The sequence below is a fragment of the Physella acuta genome, unplaced genomic scaffold (genome assembly GCF_028476545.2).
Source record: "Physella acuta isolate Inbredline_101_S28 unplaced genomic scaffold, ASM2847654v3 ptg000969l, whole genome shotgun sequence".
Taxonomy (NCBI): Eukaryota; Metazoa; Mollusca; class Gastropoda; family Physidae; genus Physella; species Physella acuta.
The window spans coordinates 248,114-274,196 of NW_026732486.1; the positions used below are offsets into that span (position 1 = coordinate 248,114).

A 26,083-nucleotide genomic window follows, 5' to 3' on the forward strand; every position below is an offset into this window, starting at 1 on the left:
CATTGCCGCACGCGTGTGAAAGGTCGCACCACGCGTGCTTTGGTTAGGGTTAGCTCCACTCACGAAACTCAATATGTAGGGCGTGTCGGGCATTCGATGCTACGCTAGTCAGTCAAAAGGTGGGGGGGGGGGGGGGGGGAGTGGCACAGAGCGACTGGTAGGATGGACACAGGCTGTGACACAGGTTTATCACTCTAGTACATGAGCACTAGCACCGTGTATTGGGGAAGGTGTGTGGGGGGTGGGGGGTGAAGTGGTGGGGGTGGGGATGCATGATGTGGGGTGACGAATCTGGTGTGTGAAAAAAACTGTCCACGACGGCTTGCCATTCATCGTGTGTGTGTGAGTGTGTGTGCGTGTGTTCGCGCAGATTAAGTTCATTTAATTAGCATAGACACGAGTAATTAATTAGACGTGATTAGAATTGGGGTTAGGGTTAGGGTTATAACTAGAATGATAGCTGTGTGGTAAAGTCGACGTCATAGACACAAGTGACGTCACACATAAAATGTGTTGATCTTGTGATACACCACGTGATAGACCTTGTTAAGTTGAGAATTTTTTGGTTGTTGGTAGGAAGAAGAAATAGATTTAATAGATCGTCTCTCTATCTGTGTGTCTGTGTCAATAAATGTAGTGTGTGGAACGATAGTCTTCAAGTTGTTCTTTTGTTGCATGAAAGAGGTTTGTTGTGTAAGGACAAGAACGGTATACACCACCCAGCCCCACACTTACCACCCAGCTCCACACACTTACCACCCAGCCCCACACACCACCCAGCCCCCCACACCACCCAGCCCCACACACCACCCAGCCCCCCACACCACCCAGCCCCCCACACCATCCAGCCCCCCCACACTTACCACAGCGTTGACGTGCACCTCCCTGTACCTGGCGTCCACAGGCTTGGCGTGAGTACCAGAGTATCCTACACACGTCATCAGACAAACGTAGACTAGCAACGCCTGCAGACACGCACTGGCCGGACAAATGGACGTTTTGCTTGCACTCTGACGAAGGCCTTTGGCATGAGCTTGGGGACTTGACCCCACAAGCTCAGATATAACCTGCTCATATCCGTTAGAGAGGCCACAATCTTGATTAGGGGAGATCACCAGTAACATGCCTGAAGGAGAGTCATCGTCTGGAAGCGGGTGGTGTCCCTTGTCGTTTGCTGTCAGAACGTCACGCTGCCCGGGGGTGGGGCGGGCAGGACAGAGCAGGCTATGCTTGACTTGCACAGGACGGCACTTGGAACACATGGTTTGATGACGTATGCGGTGTGGCTGGACGGCCAGTTGTTGGACGGTCACTCACTGGACGGTCACTCACTGGACGGTCACTCGTTGGACGGTCTGACTGAAATACTGCAAGCAGTCATGCCTTGACGCAGCTTCCGGTTTGTTGGTGGTGTCTTAAAACTGTGTCAGCACGTTACGTCATGGCCGTCAGCAGACGAACACGTGACCTGGTGCCTGGCACAGATATGCCTCTACAGCACGGGCAGATGGGCAGATGGTCCAGGTTCATGAATCTATCAACAAAACTAAAGTGTGTGCACTCCAACGGCTTTTTTATCAATCGATGTGCGGCTAAAAATAAAACACAACACCCGTTTGATATTAATCAAAGACAATATTAATTAAAGCTAATTATAATTGACGGATGGTAATTGACAGAAACGCCATTCAATTAGATCAGACACAAACACGTGTTATAAACGTTCAGCAACCGAAGAAAATAAATTGAACGATTTCATGAAAAAGATGCCACATGTCATACACAGCACGTGTCATACACAGCATATGTCATACACAGCACATGTCATACACAGCACATGTCATACACAGCACATGTCATACACAGCACATGTCATACACAGCACATGTCATACACGGCACATGTCATACACAGCACATGTCATACACAGCACATGTCATACACAGCACACGTCACACACAGCACATGTCATACGCAGCACATGATACGCCCACAATGTTCGTGAACTTTCCAACACTTCACTTGAAACCGAATAGTTCCGGCACTTCAAATTTCACAAAAACACTTTCTCATGTGAGCGAAACCTTTCCAAATTATTTATTTCGCTTTGTGTCAAACTCGGCCTAACCTACGGCCAAAATCTGGCGACTCTTGCTAGCAGTCGTAGATACATCCAGACTTCAAGTGCGCAGAGTTAATTGGAACAAGTGCCTACCTAAGTCGACTTCGATTCACCCCCGACTACATGTCAGCCCCCCCCCCCCCGACCACATATTAGCCCCACACCCCCAACCACATATCAGCCACCCCCCCCTCCCCAAACCCGACCCCATATCAAATTCCAGTCTTTATCATGGCTGCCCTAGCCGGGACGGAAGGGGCGGGTTGGGTTACGGTTTGGCCTCACAAGTTAATTACAAGAGTTGGTCCACATTGGGACGTCACTTTCACAAGAGTTGGTCCACATTGGGACGTCACTTTCACAAGAGTTGGTCCACATTGGGACGTCACTTTCACAAGAGTTGGACCACATTGGGACGTCACTTTCACAAGAGTTGGACCACATTGGGACGTCACTTTCACAAGAGTTGGACCACATTGGGACGTCACTTTCACAAGAGTTGGACCACATTGGGACGTCACTTTCACAAGAGTTGGACCACATTGGGACGTCACTTTCACAAGAGTTGGACCACATTGGGACGTCACTTTCACAAGAGTTGGTCCACATTGGGACGTCACTTTCACAAGAGTTGGACCACATTGGGACGTCACTTTCACAAGAGTTGGACCACATTGGGACGTCACTTTCACGAGAGTTGGTCCACATTGGGACGTCACTTTCACCAGAGTTGGTTCACATTGGGACGTCAATTTCACCAGAGTTGGTCCGCATTGGGACGTCACTTTCACGAGAGTTGGTCCACATTGGGACGTCACTTTCACTAGAGTTGGACCACATTGGGACGTCTCTTTCACGAGAGTTGGTCCACATTGGGACGTCACTTTCACGAGAGTTGGTCCACATTGGGACGTCACTTTCACAAGAGTTGGTCCACATTGGGACGTCACTTTCACGAGAGTTGGACCACATTGGGACGTCACTTTCACAGGACGTCCGCGCTAGTTTGGTTTTTGTGGTGGTGGTGTGTTTGTGGGCGGTGTTTGTGGGCGGTGTTTGTGAGGTCATTCATTCATTTAGTCACCAATTATTAGCCCAAGATTATCACGTGACAAGCCAATATACAGACGGATGACATCACTTCCGCTGTATTTGTCTGGGCTGGTATTACCGTAATTAGTCATCTTGATTTATAATTAACTTTGATCGTCTGCTCATATGTGTATTGTGTCTGTACACCAGAATGTCTTTCCTCTTCTCATTTCTTAATTAGTGTTAGCAGAGATGGCCTCCGACTTTATTACACGTATCAACTTGTTATGCGCCATGTAGGCCGTTGTATTTCATTCAATTTTATTGATTTTTTTAATGTAACAAATGACTAGAAATTTTCTATAACTAACTGGTTCTAATAACTTTAAGCTGCTTCACACAGTTTAGGTGTGCTGATAACCAAGGCTATGGGGGGGGGGGGGGGGGGGGGGGGGGGGCACAGATCAGGCATAAAAAAATTTAAATGGTACGTGAATCTTTTTAAAAAACCTGATAGGATTTCAGTTCTTCGACACGGTTTCTTTCGTACAATTTTTAGGGGGCTGTCGAACTTTTTATAAAAATTTAGTTTTGTTTCTGTTTTGTCCGGGCGCTGCCTCCCCCCCCCCTCCTCACACCACGGAGAGATGCGTGAAATAATTAGTGCTTTGAAATAAAGTAGTAAGAAATAGTCATAGTAAATTATGCAACGTTTAGATAACATAACGTGACCTCTAGATTAGCGTGACCTCTAGCCTATCGTGACCTCTAGCCTATCGTGACCTCTAGCCTAGCGTGACCTCTAGCCTATCGTGACCTCTAGCCTAGCGTGACCTCTAGCCTAGCGTGACCTCTAGCCTAGCGTGACCTCTCGTCTAATAAGGAACCCTTATAAAAATTGCTATAATGTTTATAAACAAAGTCAACAGCCAAAGCTAGCGACCAGGGCATGCCTACCCGCAGATTGACAACAATTGTGGGCCAGCCAGCGAACGGCGGACTAGAGCCCACATTAGAGCCCCCCCCCCCCTCCCTCCCTTCCTCTCCCCCGGGTGGAAATGTCAACAACCGCCTTCACGTAGAACTTAAAATCTGTTACATAATCCTCCAACTCCCGCGTGACCTTCCGCTGGCTGGGGTCACTGCGGGGTACCCGTCCCCCCACCCCACCCCACCCCACCCCCTCACACACGGGCATTGACAAACTGCAAGTTCAGCAACTTGTTATATCAACACATTCGACAAGTTCAGCAACTTGTTATATCAACACATTCGACAAGTTCAGCAACTTGTTATATCAACACATTCGACAAGTTCAGCAACTTGTTATGTCAACACATTCGACAAGTTCAGCAACTTGGTATATCAACACATTCGACAAGTTCAGCAACAAATGTTCCGCAGTGTAAAAAAAAAACCTAGTACGGCCAGTATTAGTTTGAAGTGAGTCACACCTTCCCCTACCCTCACACCTTCCCCTACCCTCACACCTTCCCCTACCCTCACACCTTCCCCTACCCTCACACCTTCCCCTACCCTCACACCTTCCCCTACCCTCACACCTTCCCCTACCCTCACCACGTCGACACCCTCACACCTTCCCCTACCCTCACCACGTCGACACCCTCACACCTTCCCCTACCCTCACACCTTCCCCTACCCTCACACCTTCCCCTACCCTCACCACGTCGACACCCTCTTGCATTCACACGCCTCGTTATGAATGGGTGACGTCATAATGTAAACATTTCTAAACCAGTCGTTTAGACACACACACACTTTCCCTAACACACAGAGTGACATACATCCAACACGTTCCCATAAGGCGCCATTAAGCAACTTCCGGGTAGCCTGGCAACGTCAACTGACCTCTGTGACCACCTGCCGATTTGACCGCTCATTTGGTCGGTTTCATGAATTCAGGAGCTCAGATTGATGTCAATAGGGCAATAGACTGGTGTAAATAGGGCAAATAGATTGGTGTAAACATCGCAATAGACTGATGTGAATGGGGCAATAAATTGAGAAACGGTGTGAGTTGTGAGAGATCTCACACGCTAGTGAGTGACATAAATTATTTGTTATGACCTTGAACTTGACATTCAATCTCAAAGCCACATCCAATCAAATGTTGGATGAAATCTCAGTTACGTCCCATGCTGTGGTGGATCAAAACCCAGATGGACGGCCGGCACAAGAAACATTGAAATAGTACGCGCCCCCTCCCCCCTAGCCCCAACCACACCTCTCGATAAACTAGTCCTCCCCGCTCACCCCCTCCCCGCTCCCCCCCTTCCCCGCGCCCATACAACGAGATTGCTCTCAGACGGCAACTTATCTCCATATTTCATTGGTTGTCAGCCTGCCTCGCGGTGTTCATTAACTATTCGTCATTAATTAGCGTGACCCAGTTCAGGTCAGACACTCGTCTCCTGGTCATGCACAGTCAGATGTGCTTCACTCACACAGTCAGATGTGCTTCACTCACACATCGCCACACAGTCAGATGTGCTTCACTCACACAGTCAGATGTGCTTCACTCACACATCGCCACACAGTCAGATGTGCTTCACTCACACAGTCAGATGTGCTTCACTCACACAGTCAGATGTGCTTCACTCACACATCGCCACACAGATGTGCTTCACTCACACACCGCCACACAGTCAGATGTGCTTCACTCACACATCGCCACACAGATGTGCTTCACTCACACATCGCCACACAGATGTGCTTCACTCACACATCGCCACACAGTCAGATGTGCTTCACTCACACATCGTCACACAGATGTGCTTCACTCACACATCGCCACACAGTCAGATGTGCTTCACTCACACACCGCCACACAGGCAGATGTGCTTCACTCACACATCGCCACACAGATGTGCTTCACTCACACATCGCCACACAGTCAGATGTGCTTCACTCACACACCGCCACACAGTCAGATGTGCTTCACTCACACAGTCAGATGTGCTTCACTCACACATCGCCACACAGTCAGATGTGCTTCACTCACACATCGCCACACAGTCAGATGTGCTTCACTCACACAGTCAGATGTGCTTCACTCACACAGTCAGATGTGCTTCACTCACACATCGCCACACAGTCAGATGTGCTTCACTCACACAGTCAGATGTGCTTCACTCACACAGTCAGATGTGCTTCACTCACACAGTCAGATGTGCTTCACTCACACATCTCCACACAGTCAGATGTGCTTCACTCACACAGTCAGATGTGCTTCACTCACACAGTCAGATGTGCTTCACTCACACATCGCCACACAGATGTGCTTCACTCACACACCGCCACACAGTCAGATGTGCTTCACTCACACATCGCCACACAGATGTGCTTCACTCATACATCGCCACACAGATGTGCTTCACTCACACACCGCCACACAGTCAGATGTGCTTCACTCACACATCGCCACACAGATGTGCTTCACTCACACACCGCCACACAGATGTGCTTCACTCACACATCGCCACACAGATGTGCTTCACTCACACATCGCCACACAGATGTGCTTCACTCACACACCGCCACACAGATGTGCTGGCTTCACTCACACATCGCCACACAGATGTGCTTCACTCACACATCGCCACACAGATGTGCTTCACTCACACATCGCCACACAGTCAGATGTGCTTCACTCACACATCGCCACACAGTCAGATGTGCTTCACCCACACATCGCCACACAGTCAGATGTGCTTCACTCACACACCGCCACACAGATGTGCTGGCTTTACTCACACATCGCCACACAGTCAGATGTGCTTCACTCACACATCGCCACACACCCGCCCCATCCCCACACAACCATTAGTTAGGGTCTGAGTTAGAGAAGTCATTTGTAGATGAGATCGTGACGTCATCTGTCGATGAGATCGTGACGTCATCAGTCGATGAGATCGTGACGTCATCTGTCCATTGAGCCTCCAATCGTTAGATCGTCTTCAGAACAAAGAGCATCGAGTCGTCCAATATTTGCCCGGCGCGTGCCTAGGTCATTCCACCTAGCGGTAAGGGGGTGGCAGGGTGTGCCAATGTGGGAAAGCCTCAAAGATTCAAATACAAAAGGTTTCAAATCGATAGTATCCTGGGTAGTGGATATAGTTAGAGTCGCTTCAAGTATTTATTTAATTATAGGTATCGAATGTAGGTATTGAATGGAGTAGGTGTCGAATACAGTAGGTATCGAATAATGATATATATATATATATATATATATATATATATATATATATATATATATATATATATATATATATATATATATATATATATCGAAAAAGAAAAAACTAATCTCGGATTCCTTCAACCCCCCCCCCGGCAGCCGCTGGGTAGTAGGTCACATGACGAGTCAACGACCTGACTAACCGCGCTTCAAGTCGTCCATTAGACACACGGTTATCACGTGACGTGATCGATATACCGCAGTCACCTTAGTTACACACAACGGTGTGTAATCACAAATGTAAGCACCCCACACACAGCCCACACACAGCCCACACTTATCCCACACACAGCCCACACTCATCACACACACAGCCCACACACAGCCCACACTTATCCCACACACAGCCCACACACAGCCCACACACATCCCACACACAGCCCACACACAGCCCTTCTCGCGCTCGTATACACACTCAGATAGCACACAGTACCCACAACACACTGCCCACAACACACCTACCCACAACACACTGCCCACAACACACCTACCCACAACACACTGCCCACAACACACCTACCCACAACACACTGCCCACAACACACCTACCCACAACACACTGCCCACAACACACTGCCCACAACACACTGCCCACAACACACTGCCCACAACACACTGCCCACAACACACCTACCCACAACATACTGCACACAACACACTCCCCACAACACACTGCACACAACACACTGCACACAACACACTGCCACAACACACTGCCCATAACACACTGCCCACAACACACTGCCCACAACACACTGCACACAACACACTCCCCACAACACACTGCACACAACACACTGCCACAACATACTGCCCGTAACACACTGCCCACAACACACTCCCCACAACACACTGCACACAACACACTGCCCGCAACACACTGCCCGCAACACACGGCCCGCAACACTTTGCCAAAAACGGGAAACAACACTGTTTAAAAAATGTTGGCTCATCTATTATTAGCCTCGGGGGAGTCCCGATGATGAAAGATTGAAATGATGGGATATTTCGTTCAACAGCAGCAGCTTACGCCGGCCTAGCTAGTTCAGTCATAAGTGTCGCTGTATACATTACGTACACACACAACACGTACACACACAACACGTACACACACAACACGTACACACACAACACGTACACACACAACACGTACACACACAACACGTACACACACAACACGTACACACACAACACGTACACACACACCACGTACACACACACACACACAACACGTACACACACAACACGTACACACACAACACGTAAACACACAACACGTACACACACACCACGTACACACACACCACGTACACACACACACACAACGTACACACACAACACGTACACACACAACACGTACACACACAACACGTACACACACAACACGTACACACACAACACGTACACACACACACACACACACACAACGTACACACACAACACGTACACACACAACACGTACACACACAACATGTACATACACAACATGTACCCACACAACACGTACACACACAACACGTACACACACAACACGTACACACACAACACGTACACACACAACACGTACACACACAACACGTACACACACACCACGTACACACACAACACGTACACACACAACATGTACATACACAACATGTACCCACACAACACGTACACACACAACACGTACACACACAACACGTACACACACAACACGTACACACACAACACGTACACACACAACACGTACACACACACCACGTACACACACACACACACAACGTACACACACACACACAACGTACCCACACAACACGTACACACACACAACGTACACACACAACACGTACACACACATGTACACACACAACATGTACCCACACAACACGTACACACACACAACACGTACACACACACAACACGTACACACACAACACGTACACAGACAACACGTACACACACAACACGTACACACACAACACGTACCCACACAACACGTACACACACAACACGTACACACACAACACGTACACACACAACACGTACACACACAACACGTACACACAACACGTACACTCACACACACAACACGTACACATACACAACACGAACACACACAACAGGTACACACACAACACGTACACACACACAACACGTACACACACACAACACGTACACTCACACACACACAACACGTACACACACAACACGTACACACACACCACGTACACATACACAACATGTACACACACACGTACACATACAACACGTACACACACAACACGTACACACACACGTACACACACAACACGTACACTCACACACACACACAACACGTACACACACAACACGTACCCACACAACACGTACACACACAACACGTACACACACAACACGTACACACACAACACGTACACACACACCACGTACACACATACACACACAACGTACACACACACACACACAACGTACACACACAACACGTACACACACAACACGAACACACACACAACACGTACACACACAACACGTACACACACAACACGTACACACACAACACGTACACACACAACACGTACACACACAACACGTACACACACACAACACGTACACACACAACACGTACACACACAACACGTACACACACAACACGTACACTCACACACACAACACGTACACATACACAACACGAACACACACAACAGGTACACACACAACACGTACACACACAACACGTACACACACAACACGTACACATACACAAGATGTACACACACACGTACACACACAACACGTACACACACAAAACGTACACACACAACACGTACACATACACAACATGTACACACACACGTACACACACAACACGTACACATACAACACGTACACACACAACACGTACACACACAACACGTACACACACAACACGTACACACACACGTACACACACAACACGTACACTCACACACACACAACACGTACACACACAACAGGTACACATACACAAGATGTACACACACACGTACACACACACACGTACACACACAAAACGTACACACACAACACGTACACATACACAACATGTACACACACACGTACACACACAACACGTACACATACAACACGTACACACACAAGATGTACACACACACGTACACACACAACACGTACACACACACGTACACACACAACACGTACACACACAACACGTACACACACAACACGTACACACACAACACGAACACACACAACACGTACACACACAACACGTACACACACAACACGTACACACACAACACGTACACACACAACACGTACACACACAACACGTACACACACAACACGTACACACACAACACGTACACACACAACACGTACACACACAACACGTACACACACAACACGTACACACACACGTACACACACAACACGTACACACACAACACGTACACACACAACACGTACACACACAACACGTACACACACACAACGTACACAACACGTACACACACAACACGTACACGCACACAACGTACACACACAACACGTACACACACAACACGTACACACACACACAACGTACACACACAACACAACACGTACACACACAACACGTACACACACACACACAACGTACACACACACACAACACGTACACACACAACACGTACACACACACACAACGTACACACACACACAACACGTACACACACAACACGTACACACACACACACAACACGTACACACACAACACGTACACACACACACAACTTACACACACACACACAACACGTACACACACAACACGTACACACACACACACAACGTACACAACACGTACACACACAACACGTACACACACACAACGTACACACACAACACGTACACACACAACACGTACACACACACACAACGTACACACACACACAACACGTACACACACAACACGTACACACACAACACGAACACACACAACACGTACAGCCCCACCCCTTCCCCCCCCCCCCAGTGACCACTTGTGCCAGGTTCACAAAAAAGGTTTGGGGTCAGTTGTGGGGTCAGTTGTGGGGTCAGTTGTGGGGTCAGTTGTGGGGTCAGGTGCAGTAACTAATCACTTACGGTCAGATGTGTTTCCAGTTTCGTCACGCCCTACTCTTCAAACGCCCCCCCCCCCCCCCACTAAAATAACTCAACAAAGGCCAACTAATTAAGTGCACGCAACCCGTGAACCTATCAGTAGCTAATGAGAGAAAACAAACCGCTACTCAACATTGGGAGGGGACGGCAGGGGGGACGTGGGGAGGGGGAGGTGGGGAGAGTTGTGGAGGGGAGAGGTATGGAGGGGAGAGGTGGGGAGGGGACAGGTGGGGAGAGGTGTGGAGGGGAGAGGTGGGGAGGGGAGAGGTGGGGAGATGTGGGGAGGGGGGGTGGGGAGAGGTGGGGAGGTTGCGAATGAACAGGATTGTTTTCGCCTATGAAAACATGCGTGCTTACATTTTATGGGCCTGGCCACACTGTCTGATGGCCAATGTCTTAATCCGTTCTGGCCAAATTGTCTGATGAAAAACATCCATGCCAGGTAAACTGGCCAGCCAATGTGGCAGCTGAATGGCCAGGTTTTGTACACGTCGCTCCATCTGATCGATACTGTAAGCGTATCGATACTCGATTTGTGTCGTGACAGTCTTTGTATCGATACCGTGGGTATGAAAAGACATGCCAAGCCCAGGTAAAGTGTGCCCAACCTTTTTTTAAACACCCGAGTCACGTGACGTCACGGTGACTCGTGAATGACTGGGCATGGGATGGTCAGTGAGGTCAGCAAGTGCAGTAAGGGCTGTGTGTTGGAGTGGGGGTCAACATATGTTCGGGATACAAGACCCGTGTATCAAGACCCGTGTAGCCCGTGTATCAAGACCCGTGTTTTAAGACCCGTGTATCAAGACCCGTGTGTCAAGACCCGTGTATCAAGACCCGTGTGTCAAGACCCGTGTATCAAGACCCGTGTAACCCGTGTATCAAGACCCGTGTAGCCCGTGTATCAAGACCCGTGTATCAAGACCCGTGTGTCAAGACCCGTGTATCAAGACCCGTGTATCAAGACCCGTGTATCAAGACCCGTGTATCAAGACCCGTGTATTAAGACCCGTGTAACCCGTGTGTCAAGACCCGTGTAACCCGTGTGACCCGTGTAACCCGTGTAACCCGTGTATCAAGGTGAGCCTAGACAACCACGGGTGAAAAACAAGCCGTGGCTCCATCTGCTCACTCGAGGCTGTACAGTAGCAGGCAGAGATGTGTGAGTAGGTCACGTGATGGGTGAGTAGCTCACGTGCCGCCGTGAGGCAAGTTACGCATCTCTTCAGTCAATTACCCACAACCTGGTTTAATAGGAATCGTTTAAAATATTGGGTCAAGGTGACTTTAGGAAGGGGGGGGCGCAGTCAAAACAGTTAAATTGGGGGGGGGGCTGCAGTTATGCAGCTGCGCTGAGTAAAGAAAGGGGGGGGGTGATCTTTCCTAGGGAGAGGATTCTGTATCAGAAGATGTGGCATGACTCAGTGTTGTATGAGTGTAGTTGTGTGTGTATATGTGCGTGTTTTTATGTGTGTGGCGGGGGTGGGGGTGAAAGAGGAGCGACCACTCAGTCCACGCCCAGACACACATGGATCACGTGATGAAAGCCGGACACTGGACGGTATTACAGCCTTCATCACGTGACGTGGTGGAATAGGTTGATCCTCTACTTTATTGGGGGGGGGGGGCGTCTTCTACATTTGAGATAATGCTGGTCACAGTTAAGGCTGAGTCTTGAGCAGGTTAGGGGGGGGGGGGTGGAGGTGGGTGTTGGGGGGAGGGGTGGAGGTGGGTGTTGACGTCAGACAGTCAGTTCTGCTGGCTGTGATAGCAGAAGTAAACAGGTTGGTCGTCTGTCCGATATGGCGGGAGTCTGCAGACGCTGGGCAGACGACAGCCGTTGACGTGTGACCAGATTGTTGGTGAGCTCACGATAAATATGACGTCATCACCAGACGTGAGTTTTTCTCCCACTGGGACTGGAGGGTTGGGTGATGGTTAAGATCACCTCACGTTTGGGTTAGGGACTGCTGGTTAGGGGTGAATAAATGGTTGGTGGGATGAAGATTGAGTTAACGCTTGAGTCAGCAGAGTATATGATCCTAGGTCACAATACACGGGGAGGGGGCGGGGGGTTAGCTGGGGTGGGGGTATGGGTAGTTAGCGATTGTAGGAAAAAATGTCACAGAAAAAAACAGGAAAAAAAACACAGGAAAAAAAGTCACAAATAAATATTTGCATAGATTTTGTTAATACTTTTATGTTTTAAATATTCAGAAAGTGCAAATCAACTTAGATTAATTAAATATAATGAAATATGCGTAGTTTGTATTCGTATAGTGATATTTATAACACACGTAAATATTTAGTGCAAAGTATTTACGTTTTAATTCCTGTATACACAATATTTAATAGAATTTAATAAAATATTCCAACCTTCTCTTTTTGTTCATAGTGTTTGTGAAATACTAACTTTAAATTAGCTCGAAATGGCATAAAGACGTAGTTAATCAAGTTAATGTGGCTTGCTGTCCTTAAATCATTGCAACAATAGCTCAACCACCTTAATCACGCTCATTACATAACAAAGCATAGGATCAAACCATAAAGCCGACACGGTACAAAGGCTGTCATTGACGCAAAACGTCAACAACACACAATATGGACGGACATGGTCGACTGAGGAGAAGCCGACTAAGGAACGGCAAAAAAAACATGCAAAACACAACGATCTGCCTAAATTTTGTTTATAATTAATATTTCTAGTGTGTGTTTAACCAAATTCATTGCAAAATTTGTGGTTACTGTCTAAATTAGGTTACAGTATTTATACTTAGTGTTATAAACAATAATACTTTATCGTTTATAAACATGCTTAAAAACCCCCACATTAATAACTTTTTCATCTGTGACTTTTTTCTGGGGTGGGGCGGGTCAGCAGGTGAGCCAATCAACTTTATGAATATTAGAAGTAATTAAAGATGCTGATTAGATGGTTAATTAGCTATGTGTCATTGAGAGCCTCTCAAAATGGTAAAAACTTTGTGGGAACAAATCCAACTTGGACAGATGATCAGCTATGCCAGCTCTTATCACTCTCGCCCCCCCCCCTCGAGATAAGAATCTCAATCTGTGTAAACGAGTTGTTTTATGGCCAGACGATGGCCCTACAAGGACAGGAAGGCTAGTGGACAAGATGGCCCTGGAGTGGACGGCTAGTGGACAAGATGGCCCTTTAAGGAGTGGACGGCTAGTGGACAAGATGGCCCTGGAGTGGACGGCTAGTAGACAAGATGGCCCTGGAGTGGACGGCTAGTGGACAAGATGGCCCTGGAGTGGACGGCTAGTGGACAAGATGGCCCTGGAGTGGACGGCTAGTGGACAAGATGGCCCTGGAGTGGACGGCTAGTGAACAAGATGGCCCTGGAGTGGACGGCTAGTGGACAAGATGGCCCTGGAGTGGACGGCTAGTAGACAAGATGGCCCTGGAGTGGACGGCTAGTGGACAAGATGACCCTGGAGTGGACGGCTAGTGGACAAGATGGCCCTGGAGTGGACGGCTAGTGGACAAGTTGGCCCTGGAGTGGACGGCTAGTGGACAAGATGGCCCTGGAGTGGACGGCTAGTGGACAAGATGGCCCTGGAGTGGACGGCTAGTGAACAAGATGGCCCTGGAGTGGACGGCTAGTGGACAAGATGGCCCTGGAGTGGACGGCTAGTGGACAAGATGGCCCTGGAGTGGACGGCTAGTGGACAAGATGGCCCTGGAGTGGACGGCTAGTGGACAAGAGGACCTCACAAGTCTAACACCGCCATGTGATCATAATGTGAGAACTGTTACACGAACACAAACACACACACACGTTACCTTCTCCACACACATACCTACAACACACACGTCCCCCACACAACACACACGTCCCCCACACAACACGTCCCCCACAGAACACAGTTACCCCACACAACACACGTCCCCCACACAACACACACGTCCCCCACACAACACACACGTCCCCCACACAACACGTCCCCCACACAACACAGTTACCCCACACAACACACGTCCCCCACACAACACACACGTCCCCCACACAACACACGTCCCCCACACAACACAGTTACCCCACACAACACACGTCACCCACACAACACACACGTCCCCCACACAACACACACGTCAACCACACAACACACACGTCCCCCACACAACACACACGTCCCCAACATAACACACACGTCCCCCACACAACACACACGTCCCCCACACAACACACACGTCCCCACACAACACACACGTCCCCCACACAACACACACGTCCCCCACACAACACACACGTCCTCCACACAACACACACGTCCCCCACACAACACAGTTACCCCACACAAAAACTCACGTGAAGTCGACACACCGCCACACACACGGTCAAATGACGACAGAAATATTCAGCGCACGACGTATCGATCTACAACAGGCTGTAGGTCTCCACGCCACCCCGCCCCGCAGCCGTTCGACATACCAGACATCACAGTCATCTCACACATTTACCACCATCACCACCAAAATTTCCCCACCATCACCACCAAAATTTCCCCACCATCACCACCAAAATTTCCCCACCATCACCACCAAAATTTACCCACCATCACCACCAAAATTTACCCACCATCACCACCAAAATTTCCCCACCATCACCACCAAAATTTCCCCACCATCACCACCAAAATTTCCCTAATTAGATTAACTAGACTACCAGTCAGCCGTCCAGTTGAGTGACCGTCTAGTTGGTCCAGTCAGCCGTCCAGTTGAGTGACCATCTAGTTGGTCCAGTCAGCCGTCCAGTTGAGAGACCGTCTAGTTGGTCCAGTCAGCCGTCCAGTTGAGTGACCGTCTAGTTGGTCCAGTCAGCCGTCCAGTTGAGTGACCGTCTAGTTGGTCCAGTCAGCCGTGACCGTCTAGTTGGTCCAGTCAGCCGTGACCGTCTAGTTGGTCCAGTCAGCCGTCCAGTTGAGTGACCGTCTAGTTGGTCCAGTCAGCCGTCCAGTTGAGTGACCGTCTAGTTGGTCCAGTCAGCCGTGACCGTCTAGTTGGTCCAGTCAGCCGTCCAGTTGAGTGACCGTCTAGTTGGTCCAGTCAGCCGTCCAGTTGAGTGACCGTCTAGTTGGTCCAGTCAGCCGTGACCGTCTAGTTGGTCCAGTCAGCCGTCCAGTTGAGTGACCGTCTAGTTGGTCCAGTCAGCCGTCCAGTTGAGTGACCGTCTAGTTGGTCCAGTCAGCCGTGACCGTCTAGTTGGTCCAGTCAGCCGTGACCGTCTAGTTGGTCCAGTCAGCCGTCTAGTTGAGTGACCGTCTAGTTGGTCCAGTCAGCCGTGACCGTCTAGTTGGTCCAGTCAGCCGTGACCGTCTAGTTGGTCCAGTCAGCCGTGACCGTCTAGTCGGTCCAGTCAGCCGTCCAGTTGAGTGACCGTCTAGTTGGTCCAGTCAGCCGTCCAGTTGAGTGGCCGTCTAGTTGGTCCAGTCAGCCGTGACCGTCTAGTCGGTCCAGTCAGCCGTCCAGTTGAGTGACCGTCTAGTTGGTCCAGTCAGCCGTCCAGTTGAGTGGCCGTCTAGTTGGTCCAGTCAGCCGTGACCGTCTAGTTGGTCCAGTCAGCCGTGACCGTCTAGTTGGTCCAGTCAGCCGTGACCGTCTAGTCGGTCCAGTCAGCCGTCCAGTTGAGTGACCGTCTAGTTGGTCCAGTCAGCCGTCCAGTTGAGTGGCCGTCTAGTTGGTCCAGTCAGCCGTGACCGTCTAGTCGGTCCAGTCAGCCGTCCAGTTGAGTGACCGTCTAGTTGGTCCAGTCAGCCGTCCAGTTGAGTGACCGTCTAGTTGGTCCAGTCAGCCGTCTAGTTGAGTGACCGTCTAGTTGGTCCAGTCAGCCGTGACCGTCTAGTTGGTCCAGTCAGCCGTGACCGTCTAGTTGGTCCAGTCAGCCGTGACCGTCTAGTCGGTCCAGTCAGCCGTCCAGTTGAGTGACCGTCTAGTTGGTCCAGTCAGCCGTCCAGTTGAGTGGCCGTCTAGTTGGTCCAGTCAGCCGTGACCGTCTAGTCGGTCCAGTCAGCCGTCCAGTTGAGTGACCGTCTAGTTGGTCCAGTCAGCCGTCCAGTTGAGTGGCCGTCTAGTTGGTCCAGTCAGCCGTGACCGTCTAGTTGGTCCAGTCAGCCGTGACCGTCTAGTTGGTCCAGTCAGCCGTGACCGTCTAGTCGGTCCAGTCAGCCGTCCAGTTGAGTGACCGTCTAGTTGGTCCAGTCAGCCGTCCAGTTGAGTGGCCGTCTAGTTGGTCCAGTCAGCCGTGACCGTCTAGTCGGTCCAGTCAGCCGTCCAGTTGAGTGACCGTCTAGTTGGTCCAGTCAGCCGTCCAGTTGAGTGACCGTCTAGTTGGTCCAGTCAGCCGTCCAGTTGAGTGACCGTCTAGTTGGTCCAGTCAGCCGTCCAGTTGAGTGGCCGTCTAGTTGGTCCAGTCAGCCGTGACCGTCTAGTTGGTCCAGTCAGCCGTGACCGTCTAGTTGGTACAGTCAGCCGTGACCGTCTAGTCGGTCCAGTCAGCCGTCCAGTTGAGTGACCGTCTAGTTGGTCCAGTCAGCCGTCCAGTTGAGTGGCCGTCTAGTTGGTCCAGTCAGCCGTGACCGTCTAGTCGGTCCAGTCAGCCGTCCAGTTGAGTGACCGTCTAGTTGGTCCAGTCAGCCGTCTAGTTGAGTGACCGTCTAGTTGGTCCAGTCAGCCGTGACCGTCTAGTTGGTCCAGTCAGCCGTCCAGTTGAGTGACCGTCTAGTTGGTCCAGTCAGCCGTCCAGTTGAGTGACCGTCTAGTTGGTCCAGTCAGCCGTGACCGTCTAGTTGGTCCAGTCAGCCGTGACCGTCTAGTTGGTCCAGTCAGCCGTCTAGTTGAGTGACCGTCTAGTTGGTCCAGTCAGCCGTGACCGTCTAGTTGGTCCAGTCAGCCGTGACCGTCTAGTTGGTCCAGTCAGCCGTGACCGTCTAGTCGGTCCAGTCAGCCGTCCAGTTGAGTGACCGTCTAGTTGGTCCAGTCAGCCGTCCAGTTGAGTGGCCGTCTAGTTGGTCCAGTCAGCCGTGACCGTCTAGTCGGTCCAGTCAGCCGTCCAGTTGAGTGACCGTCTAGTTGGTCCAGTCAGCCGTCCAGTTGAGTGGCCGTCTAGTTGGTCCAGTCAGCCGTGACCGTCTAGTTGGTCCAGTCAGCCGTGACCGTCTAGTTGGTCCAGTCAGCCGTGACCGTCTAGTCGGTCCAGTCAGCCGTCCAGTTGAGTGACCGTCTAGTTGGTCCAGTCAGCCGTCCAGTTGAGTGGCCGTCTAGTTGGTCCAGTCAGCCGTGACCGTCTAGTCCGTCCAGTCAGCCGTCCAGTTGAGTGACCGTCTAGTTGGTCCAGTCAGCCGTCCAGTTGAGTGACCGTCTAGTTGGTCCAGTCAGCCGTCTAGTTGAGTGACCGTCTAGTTGGTCCAGTCAGCCGTGACCGTCTAGTTGGTCCAGTCAGCCGTGACCGTCTAGTTGGTCCAGTCAGCCGTGACCGTCTAGTCGGTCCAGTCAGCCGTCCAGTTGAGTGACCGTCTAGTTGGTCCAGTCAGCCGTCCAGTTGAGTGGCCGTCTAGTTGGTCCAGTCAGCCGTGACCGTCTAGTCGGTCCAGTCAGCCGTCCAGTTGAGTGACCGTCTAGTTGGTCCAGTCAGCCGTCCAGTTGAGTGGCCGTCTAGTTGGTCCAGTCAGCCGTGACCGTCTAGTTGGTCCAGTCAGCCGTGACCGTCTAGTTGGTCCAGTCAGCCGTGACCGTCTAGTTGGTCCAGTCAGCCGTGACCGTCTAGTCGGTCCAGTCAGCCGTCCAGTTGAGTGACCGTCTAGTTGGTCCAGTCAGCCGTCCAGTTGAGTGGCCGTCTAGTTGGTCCAGTCAGCCGTGACCGTCTAGTCGGTCCAGTCAGCCGTCCAGTTGAGTGACCGTCTAGTTGGTCCAGTCAGCCGTCCAGTTGAGTGACCGTCTAGTTGGTCCAGTCAGCCGTCCAGTTGAGTGACCGTCTAGTTGGTCCAGTCAGCCGTCCAGTTGAGTGGCCGTCTAGTTGGTCCAGTCAGCCGTGACCGTCTAGTTGGTCCAGTCAGCCGTGACCGTCTAGTTGGTCCAGTCAGCCGTGACCGTCTAGTCGGTCCAGTCAGCCGTCCAGTTGAGTGACCGTCTAGTTGGTCCAGTCAGCCGTCCAGTTGAGTGGCCGTCTAGTTGGTCCAGTCAGCCGTGACCGTCTAGTCGGTCCAGTCAGCCGTCCAGTTGAGTGACCGTCTAGTTGGTCCAGTCAGCCGTCTAGTTGAGTGACCGTCTAGTTGGTCCAGTCAGCCGTGACCGTCTAGTTGGTCCAGTCAGCCGTGACCGTCTAGTTGGTCCAGTCAGCCGTGACCGTCTAGTCGGTCCAGTCAGCCGTCCAGTTGAGTGACCGTCTAGTTGGTCCAGTCAGCCGTCCAGTTGAGTGGCCGTCTAGTTGGTCCAGTCAGCCGTGACCGTCTAGTCGGTCCAGTCAGCCGTCCAGTTGAGTGACCGTCTAGTTGGTCCAGTCAGCCGTCCAGTTGAGTGGCCGTCTAGTTGGTCCAGTCAGCCCTGACCGTCTAGTTGGTCCAGTCAGCCGTGACCGTCTAGTTGGTCCAGTCAGCCGTGACCGTCTAGTCGGTCCAGTCAGCCGTCCAGTTGAGTGACCGTCTAGTTGGTCCAGTCAGCCGTCCAGTTGAGTGGCCGTCTAGTTGGTCCAGTCAGCCGTGACCGTCTAGTCGGTCCAGTCAGCCGTCCAGTTGAGTGACCGTCTAGTTGGTCCAGTCAGCCGTCCAGTTGAGTGACCGTCTAGTTGGTCCGGTAAACTATATCTAGCCACAGACGAAGATGACGTAGACATGTGTGGGCATCGTGTGGGCAGTGTCTGGGCATCGTGTGGGCATTAGTTTGAGTGCATGGAATGCTCGGCCCATCAAGTGTTGTCAGTTGATTTTAGTTGTCTACTGCCAATGATAATTAAACGCACAAAACTTATTTTAAAAGATGCTAATTAAACCTTAAAATTTAAAACTTATTTTAAAAGTTGTTAATTAACCTTTATAATTTAAAACTTATTTTAAAAGATTCTATTTAACCTTATAATTTAAAACTTATTTTAAAAAATGCTAATTAAACCTTATGATTTTAAAAAATATTTTTAAAAACTTTATAACAATACAATACGCTTTTAAAGTTGAATAAACAAGTTTTAATAGCAAGCTTATGAACTAAAAAGGAGAAAATAAATTATTTCTTTAAATATTTAATAATACACCACTATTTAAATAACTATAAAGAAAATAATATTTGAGAAAAATATTTTACGAAATAGTTATTGGTCAAAACGCAATGTATTTTACTACACGTTGAACAATATTAGAGACAAAGCAAAGAAATAACTAAATAGCTAAAAATCCTAACACATTGAATGTAACATAGGCTATCAATACCTATTAGAAAAATTAAACCAAATTATATACCTTATTAGTCAACACAATACCATATTAAATGCACACGCTGATTTAGAGACTCAAGTGATTGCGTTAAAAAAAAAATTCATAAAAAACGTTTTAATAACAAGCTTTTATGTAATAATGCACTAAAAAGTAGAAAATAAATTATACACTACTATTTAAATTACTATAAAGAAAAGCGTGGGTCACTTTAGTACTTTAGTACCTATTGGATACCTTTACTAATATTTGAGAAGAGACCCACGCTTTTCTTTATAGTAATTTAAATAGTAGTGTATAATTTATTTTCTACTTTTAGTGCATTATTACATAAAAGCTTGTTATTAAAACGTTTTTATGAATTTTTTTTTCAGTACTTTACATGTTTTATTTACAATAGTGTTACATGACTAAAAACCATTGCGCGTCTATTGAACGTGATGGCGCAGCTATTGAACGTGATGACGCGTGTGGTGTGGTTGGATAGACATGCCTACTAATTCGGTCCAAATTTTAATTAATTCATAAAAAATTAATTAGGCATCCAATTAAGTCAAATTTAATTTCAGATTGCATTGTCTTCATGTCTTGACCCACGTGTCAAATGTGAATCGTATCGGTCAAGTAGAAGTGTCCGAATTTTCACTCCTGCGTTTCGATCTAGACAGACTGTCGACTGACGACATAGGAAGTGAGTTAAATAAAAGCTTGTAAAAACCCGGCTGTTCAATTGTATCCATGTTGTTTTTAAAGTAATTTTTATTCATTTGACCGAGAAAATTGTATACATTTCATAGCGTACGTCTTGATGAGTAGATTTGTAGAATCTATATCTAGATCTAAAACAAATTTGAATGAAAGAATTCATTTCTTCATATTCTAAAATTGGAAGATGACGCCATTAGTTTTGTGTACTTTCCGTAGTTTAAACGTGACATCATTGGGTTTTTTTTTCGTGCTTATCACAATCATAAACACCGGTTGCTAAATTAAAAATATGTTTATTTTTATGTTTCTACATTTTCTACATTCGAATATTGTTTTATTTTTCTTTTCTTTCTTGACTAAAATTTAGCTTATATATATAAAACATCCAACATTTTATTTTTAACAAAAGTCCATATTAGTGGCTTCTCTAGGTCGGGTGTCACCCGATGCGGCACGTAATGGTGTAAACCCCCCCCCCACCCCCCCAAAAATGATATATTATAAGAGAGAGAGAGAGAGAGAGAGAGAGAGAGAAGTGCATACATGGTTTTTATATATTAGATTATTACTTGTTATTAAAACGTTATTAAAAAACGTTTTTATGCATTTTCTTCAGTACTTTAACATTTTTATTTACAATACAGTTGCTTGACTAAAACCTATTGCGCACCAAATGAACATGATAATGCGCATGTAGCAGTTCGGTGTAGTGTACGACAGCCTACTCATTTCAAAAAATTTTAACTAATTCATTCAAAATTAATTGGACATCCAATTAAGTCAAATTTTATGTCATATTTCATTGTCTTCAAATCTTGACCCACGTGTCAAATTTCAGAAAAATTGGTCGGTTAAAAGTGCACAAACCCTACCCCCCCCCCGCCGGCACAACAACATGTGGATAACATGACCCAACCTACCAACAACCTATGGATAACATGACCCAACCTACCAACAACGTGTGGATAACATGACCCAACCTACCAACAACCTATGGATAACATGACCCAACCTACCAACAACCTATGGATAACATGACCCAACCTACCAACAACGTGTGGATAACATGACCCAACCTACCAACAACGTGTGGATAACACGACCCAACCTACCAACAACCTATGGATAACATGACCCAACCTACCAACAACGTGTGGATAACATGACCCAACCTACCAACAACCTATGGATAACATGACCCAACCTACCAACAACGTGTGGATAACATGACCCAACCTACCAACAACCTATGGATAACATGACCCAACCTACCAACAACGTGTGGATAACATGACCCAACCTACCAACAACTTATGGATAACATGACCCAACCTACAACCAACTTGTGGATAAGATGACCCAACCTACCAACAACTTGTGGATAACATGACCCAACCTACCAACAACTTATGGATAACACGACCCAACCTACCAACAACCTATGGATAACATGACCCAACCTACCAACAACGTGTGGATAACATGACCCAACCTACCAACAACTTATGGATAACATGACCCAACCTACCAACAACTTGTGGATAACATGACCGAACCTACCAACAACCTATGGATAACATGACCCAACCTACCAACAACTTATGGATAACATGACCCAACCTACCAACAACTTATGGAAAACATGACCCAACCTACAACCAACTTGTGGATAAGATGACCCAACCTACCAACAACATGTGGATAACATGACCCAACCTACCAACAACTTGTGGATAACATGACCCAACCTACCAACAACCTATGGATAACATGACCCAACCTACCAACAACCTATGGATAACATGACCCAACCTACCAACAACGTGTGGATAACATGACCCAACCTACCAACAACGTGTGGATAACATGACCCAACCTACCAACAACTTGTGGACAACATGACCCAACCTACCAACAACGTGTGGATAACATGACCCAACCTACCAACAACCTATGGATAACATGACCCAACCTACCAACAACGTGTGGATAACATGACCCAACCTACCAACAACGTGTGGATAACATGACCCAACCTACCAACAACCTATGGATAACATGACCCAACCTACCAACAACGTGTGGATAACATGACCCAACCTACCAACAACCTATGGATAACATGACCCAACCTACCAACAACGTGTGGATAACATGACCCAACCTACCAACAACTTGTGGATAACATGACCCAACCTACCAACAACGTGTGGATAACATGACCCAACCTACCAACAAGATTCAAACATCCAGAGCGAGGCTGTCAGAACTCCAACAATAGTGTCCCTTCATTAGTTGGGGAATACCGCCACTCCCCCCTCCCCAGCCCCAGAGTCAAAGATGCCTCTCACGGTACCACTTAGCAGAATAGTAGTCAAGCCCCCCCCCCTCCCCTGAGACTGAAGAGAAGTATATGACTTTGTATACCAACACAAATAAAGATGGCGTCATTTTTAAACTATTGACTTTCTAATAGTCTAATAGAAAATAAATCTCGTCATTACAATGTTGAAATATACTTCATTCTGCACCACAGGCTCAGTAAACGGGGAAACAGACTCACGTCTCTAGAGGCAAACAATCACAGATACCCTAAACACGGTCCAACACAAAGGAATCAAATCCTTCGGAAAAAATTATATTTAGATCAAAACAAAGAGAATATTTACATCATAACAGACAGCAGTTGTCAGAAAAATCCGTGAAATCAAAGCACAAAAACACTGATTCTTTAGGTCACAGTACTAACTCCTTAGGTCACAGCACTGACTCGTTAGGTCAAAGCACTGACTCCTGGGGCCACAGCACTGACTCCTAACGCCTGTGTCTGAGAACGAGCACACACAGTAGCGTCACACACTGCACCCGGCTCACACACCCGTGGTCTGGCCACAACAACTCACGCCAAAACTAGGCCACTGCTGCTGTCTCTGGTACCATGTGCAGCCTCCCCACCCCTCCCTCCCCTCTCACTCCCGCCTGCAGCGCGCGTCAGCCGAGCGTGTACGCGGGTAGAGCGGGTAGTTCTCGTCTGCTGGCATCACACGTCTGCTGGGGCTGGAGAACATCACACGTTTTCATACCTACCCCCCCCCCCCCTTAAGTTTTTCATACCTACCCCCCCCCCCTTAAGTTTTTAATACCTACCTCCCCTTGATTTTTTCATACCTACCCCCCCCCCCCTTAAGTTTTTCATCGCTACCCCCCCCCCCTTAAGTTTTTCATACCCACTCCCCCCCATTAAGTTTTTCATACCTACTCCCCCCCCCCCCTAAATTTTTCATACCTACCCCCCCCTCCACCCCTTGTTTTTCATACCTACCCCCCCCCCTTAAGTTTTTCATACCTACCCCCGTTGTTTTTCATACCTACCCCCCCCCCCCCCCCGCCTTAATTTTTTCATACCTCCCCCCCTTAAGTTTTTAATACCTACCCCCCCCCCCCTCCTTGAGTTTTTCATACCTACCCACCCCTGAAGTTTTTCATCGCTACCCCCCCCCCCCTTAAGTTTTTCATCGCTACCCCCCCCCCCTTAAGTTTTTCATACCTACCCCCCCCCCCCTTAAGTTTTTCATACCTACCCCCACCCCTTGTATTTCATACCTACCCCTTCTTAAGTTTTTCATACCTACCACCCTTGTTTTTCATACCTACCCCCCCCCCCCCCGCCTTAAGTTTTTCATACCTCCCCCCCCTTGTTTTTCATACCTACCCCCCCCCCCCGCCTTAAGTTTTTCATACCTACTCCCCCCATTAAGTTTTTCACACCTACCCCCCCCCCCCGCCTTAAGTTTTTCATACCTCTCCCCCCCTTAAGTTTTTAATACCTACCCACCCTTTAAGTATTTCATCGCTACCCCCACCCTTAAGTTTTTCATACCCCCATTAAGTTTTTCATACCTACCCCCCCCCCCTAAATTTTTCATACCTACCCCCCACCCCTTGTTTTTCATACCTACCCCCCCCCCCCTTAAGTTTTTCAGACCTACCCCCCTTGTTTTTCATACCTACCCCCCCCCCCGCCTTAAGTTTTTAATACCTACCCTTAAGTTTTTCATATCTACCCCCCCCCCCTTAAGTTTATCATACCTACACCCCCTTAAGTTTTTCATACCACCCCCCCCCCCTTAAGTTTTTCCAACCCCCCCCCCCTTTAAGTTTGTCATACCTCACCCCCTTAAGTTTTTCATACCTCCCCCCCCCTTAAGTTTGACATACCTCCCCCCCCCCCTTAAGTTTGTCATACCTCCCCCCCCTTAAGTTTTTCATACCTCCCCCCCTTATCATACCTACCCCCCCCCCCCCCACCCCCCTTAAATCTTTCATAGTTACCCTTGCCTTCACATCTGTTCATATATATTTTCCAGGTGGGAGGGGAGCCACTTAAATCTTTCAGTAGG

General features: G+C 48.6%; 1 protein-coding gene across 7 annotated transcripts in view; it reads right to left on the reverse strand.

Moving 5' to 3' along the window:
- Window positions 1–26,083, reverse strand: part of LOC131953996 (matrix metalloproteinase-2) — a 71,733-nt gene that overhangs the window by 33,251 nt on the left and 12,399 nt on the right. Inside the window, exons 1-2 of one of the 7 annotated variants that reach the window (XM_059317451.1) lie at window positions 24,353–24,576; window positions 864–1,592 (exon numbers count right to left, since the gene is read on the reverse strand). The exons of 1 other annotated variant lie outside the window; for it this stretch is intronic. In XM_059317451.1, the coding sequence (XP_059173434.1) occupies window positions 864–1,262 (399 nt within the window). In that variant the 5' untranslated portion in view covers window positions 1,263–1,592; window positions 24,353–24,576. Of the gene's footprint in view, window positions 1–863; window positions 1,593–1,974; window positions 2,166–15,865; window positions 15,905–24,352; window positions 24,577–26,083 lie in introns of those variants that run through there. 5 more of the 7 variants (XM_059317456.1, XM_059317452.1, XM_059317454.1 and 2 more) reach the window with 5 other exon arrangements.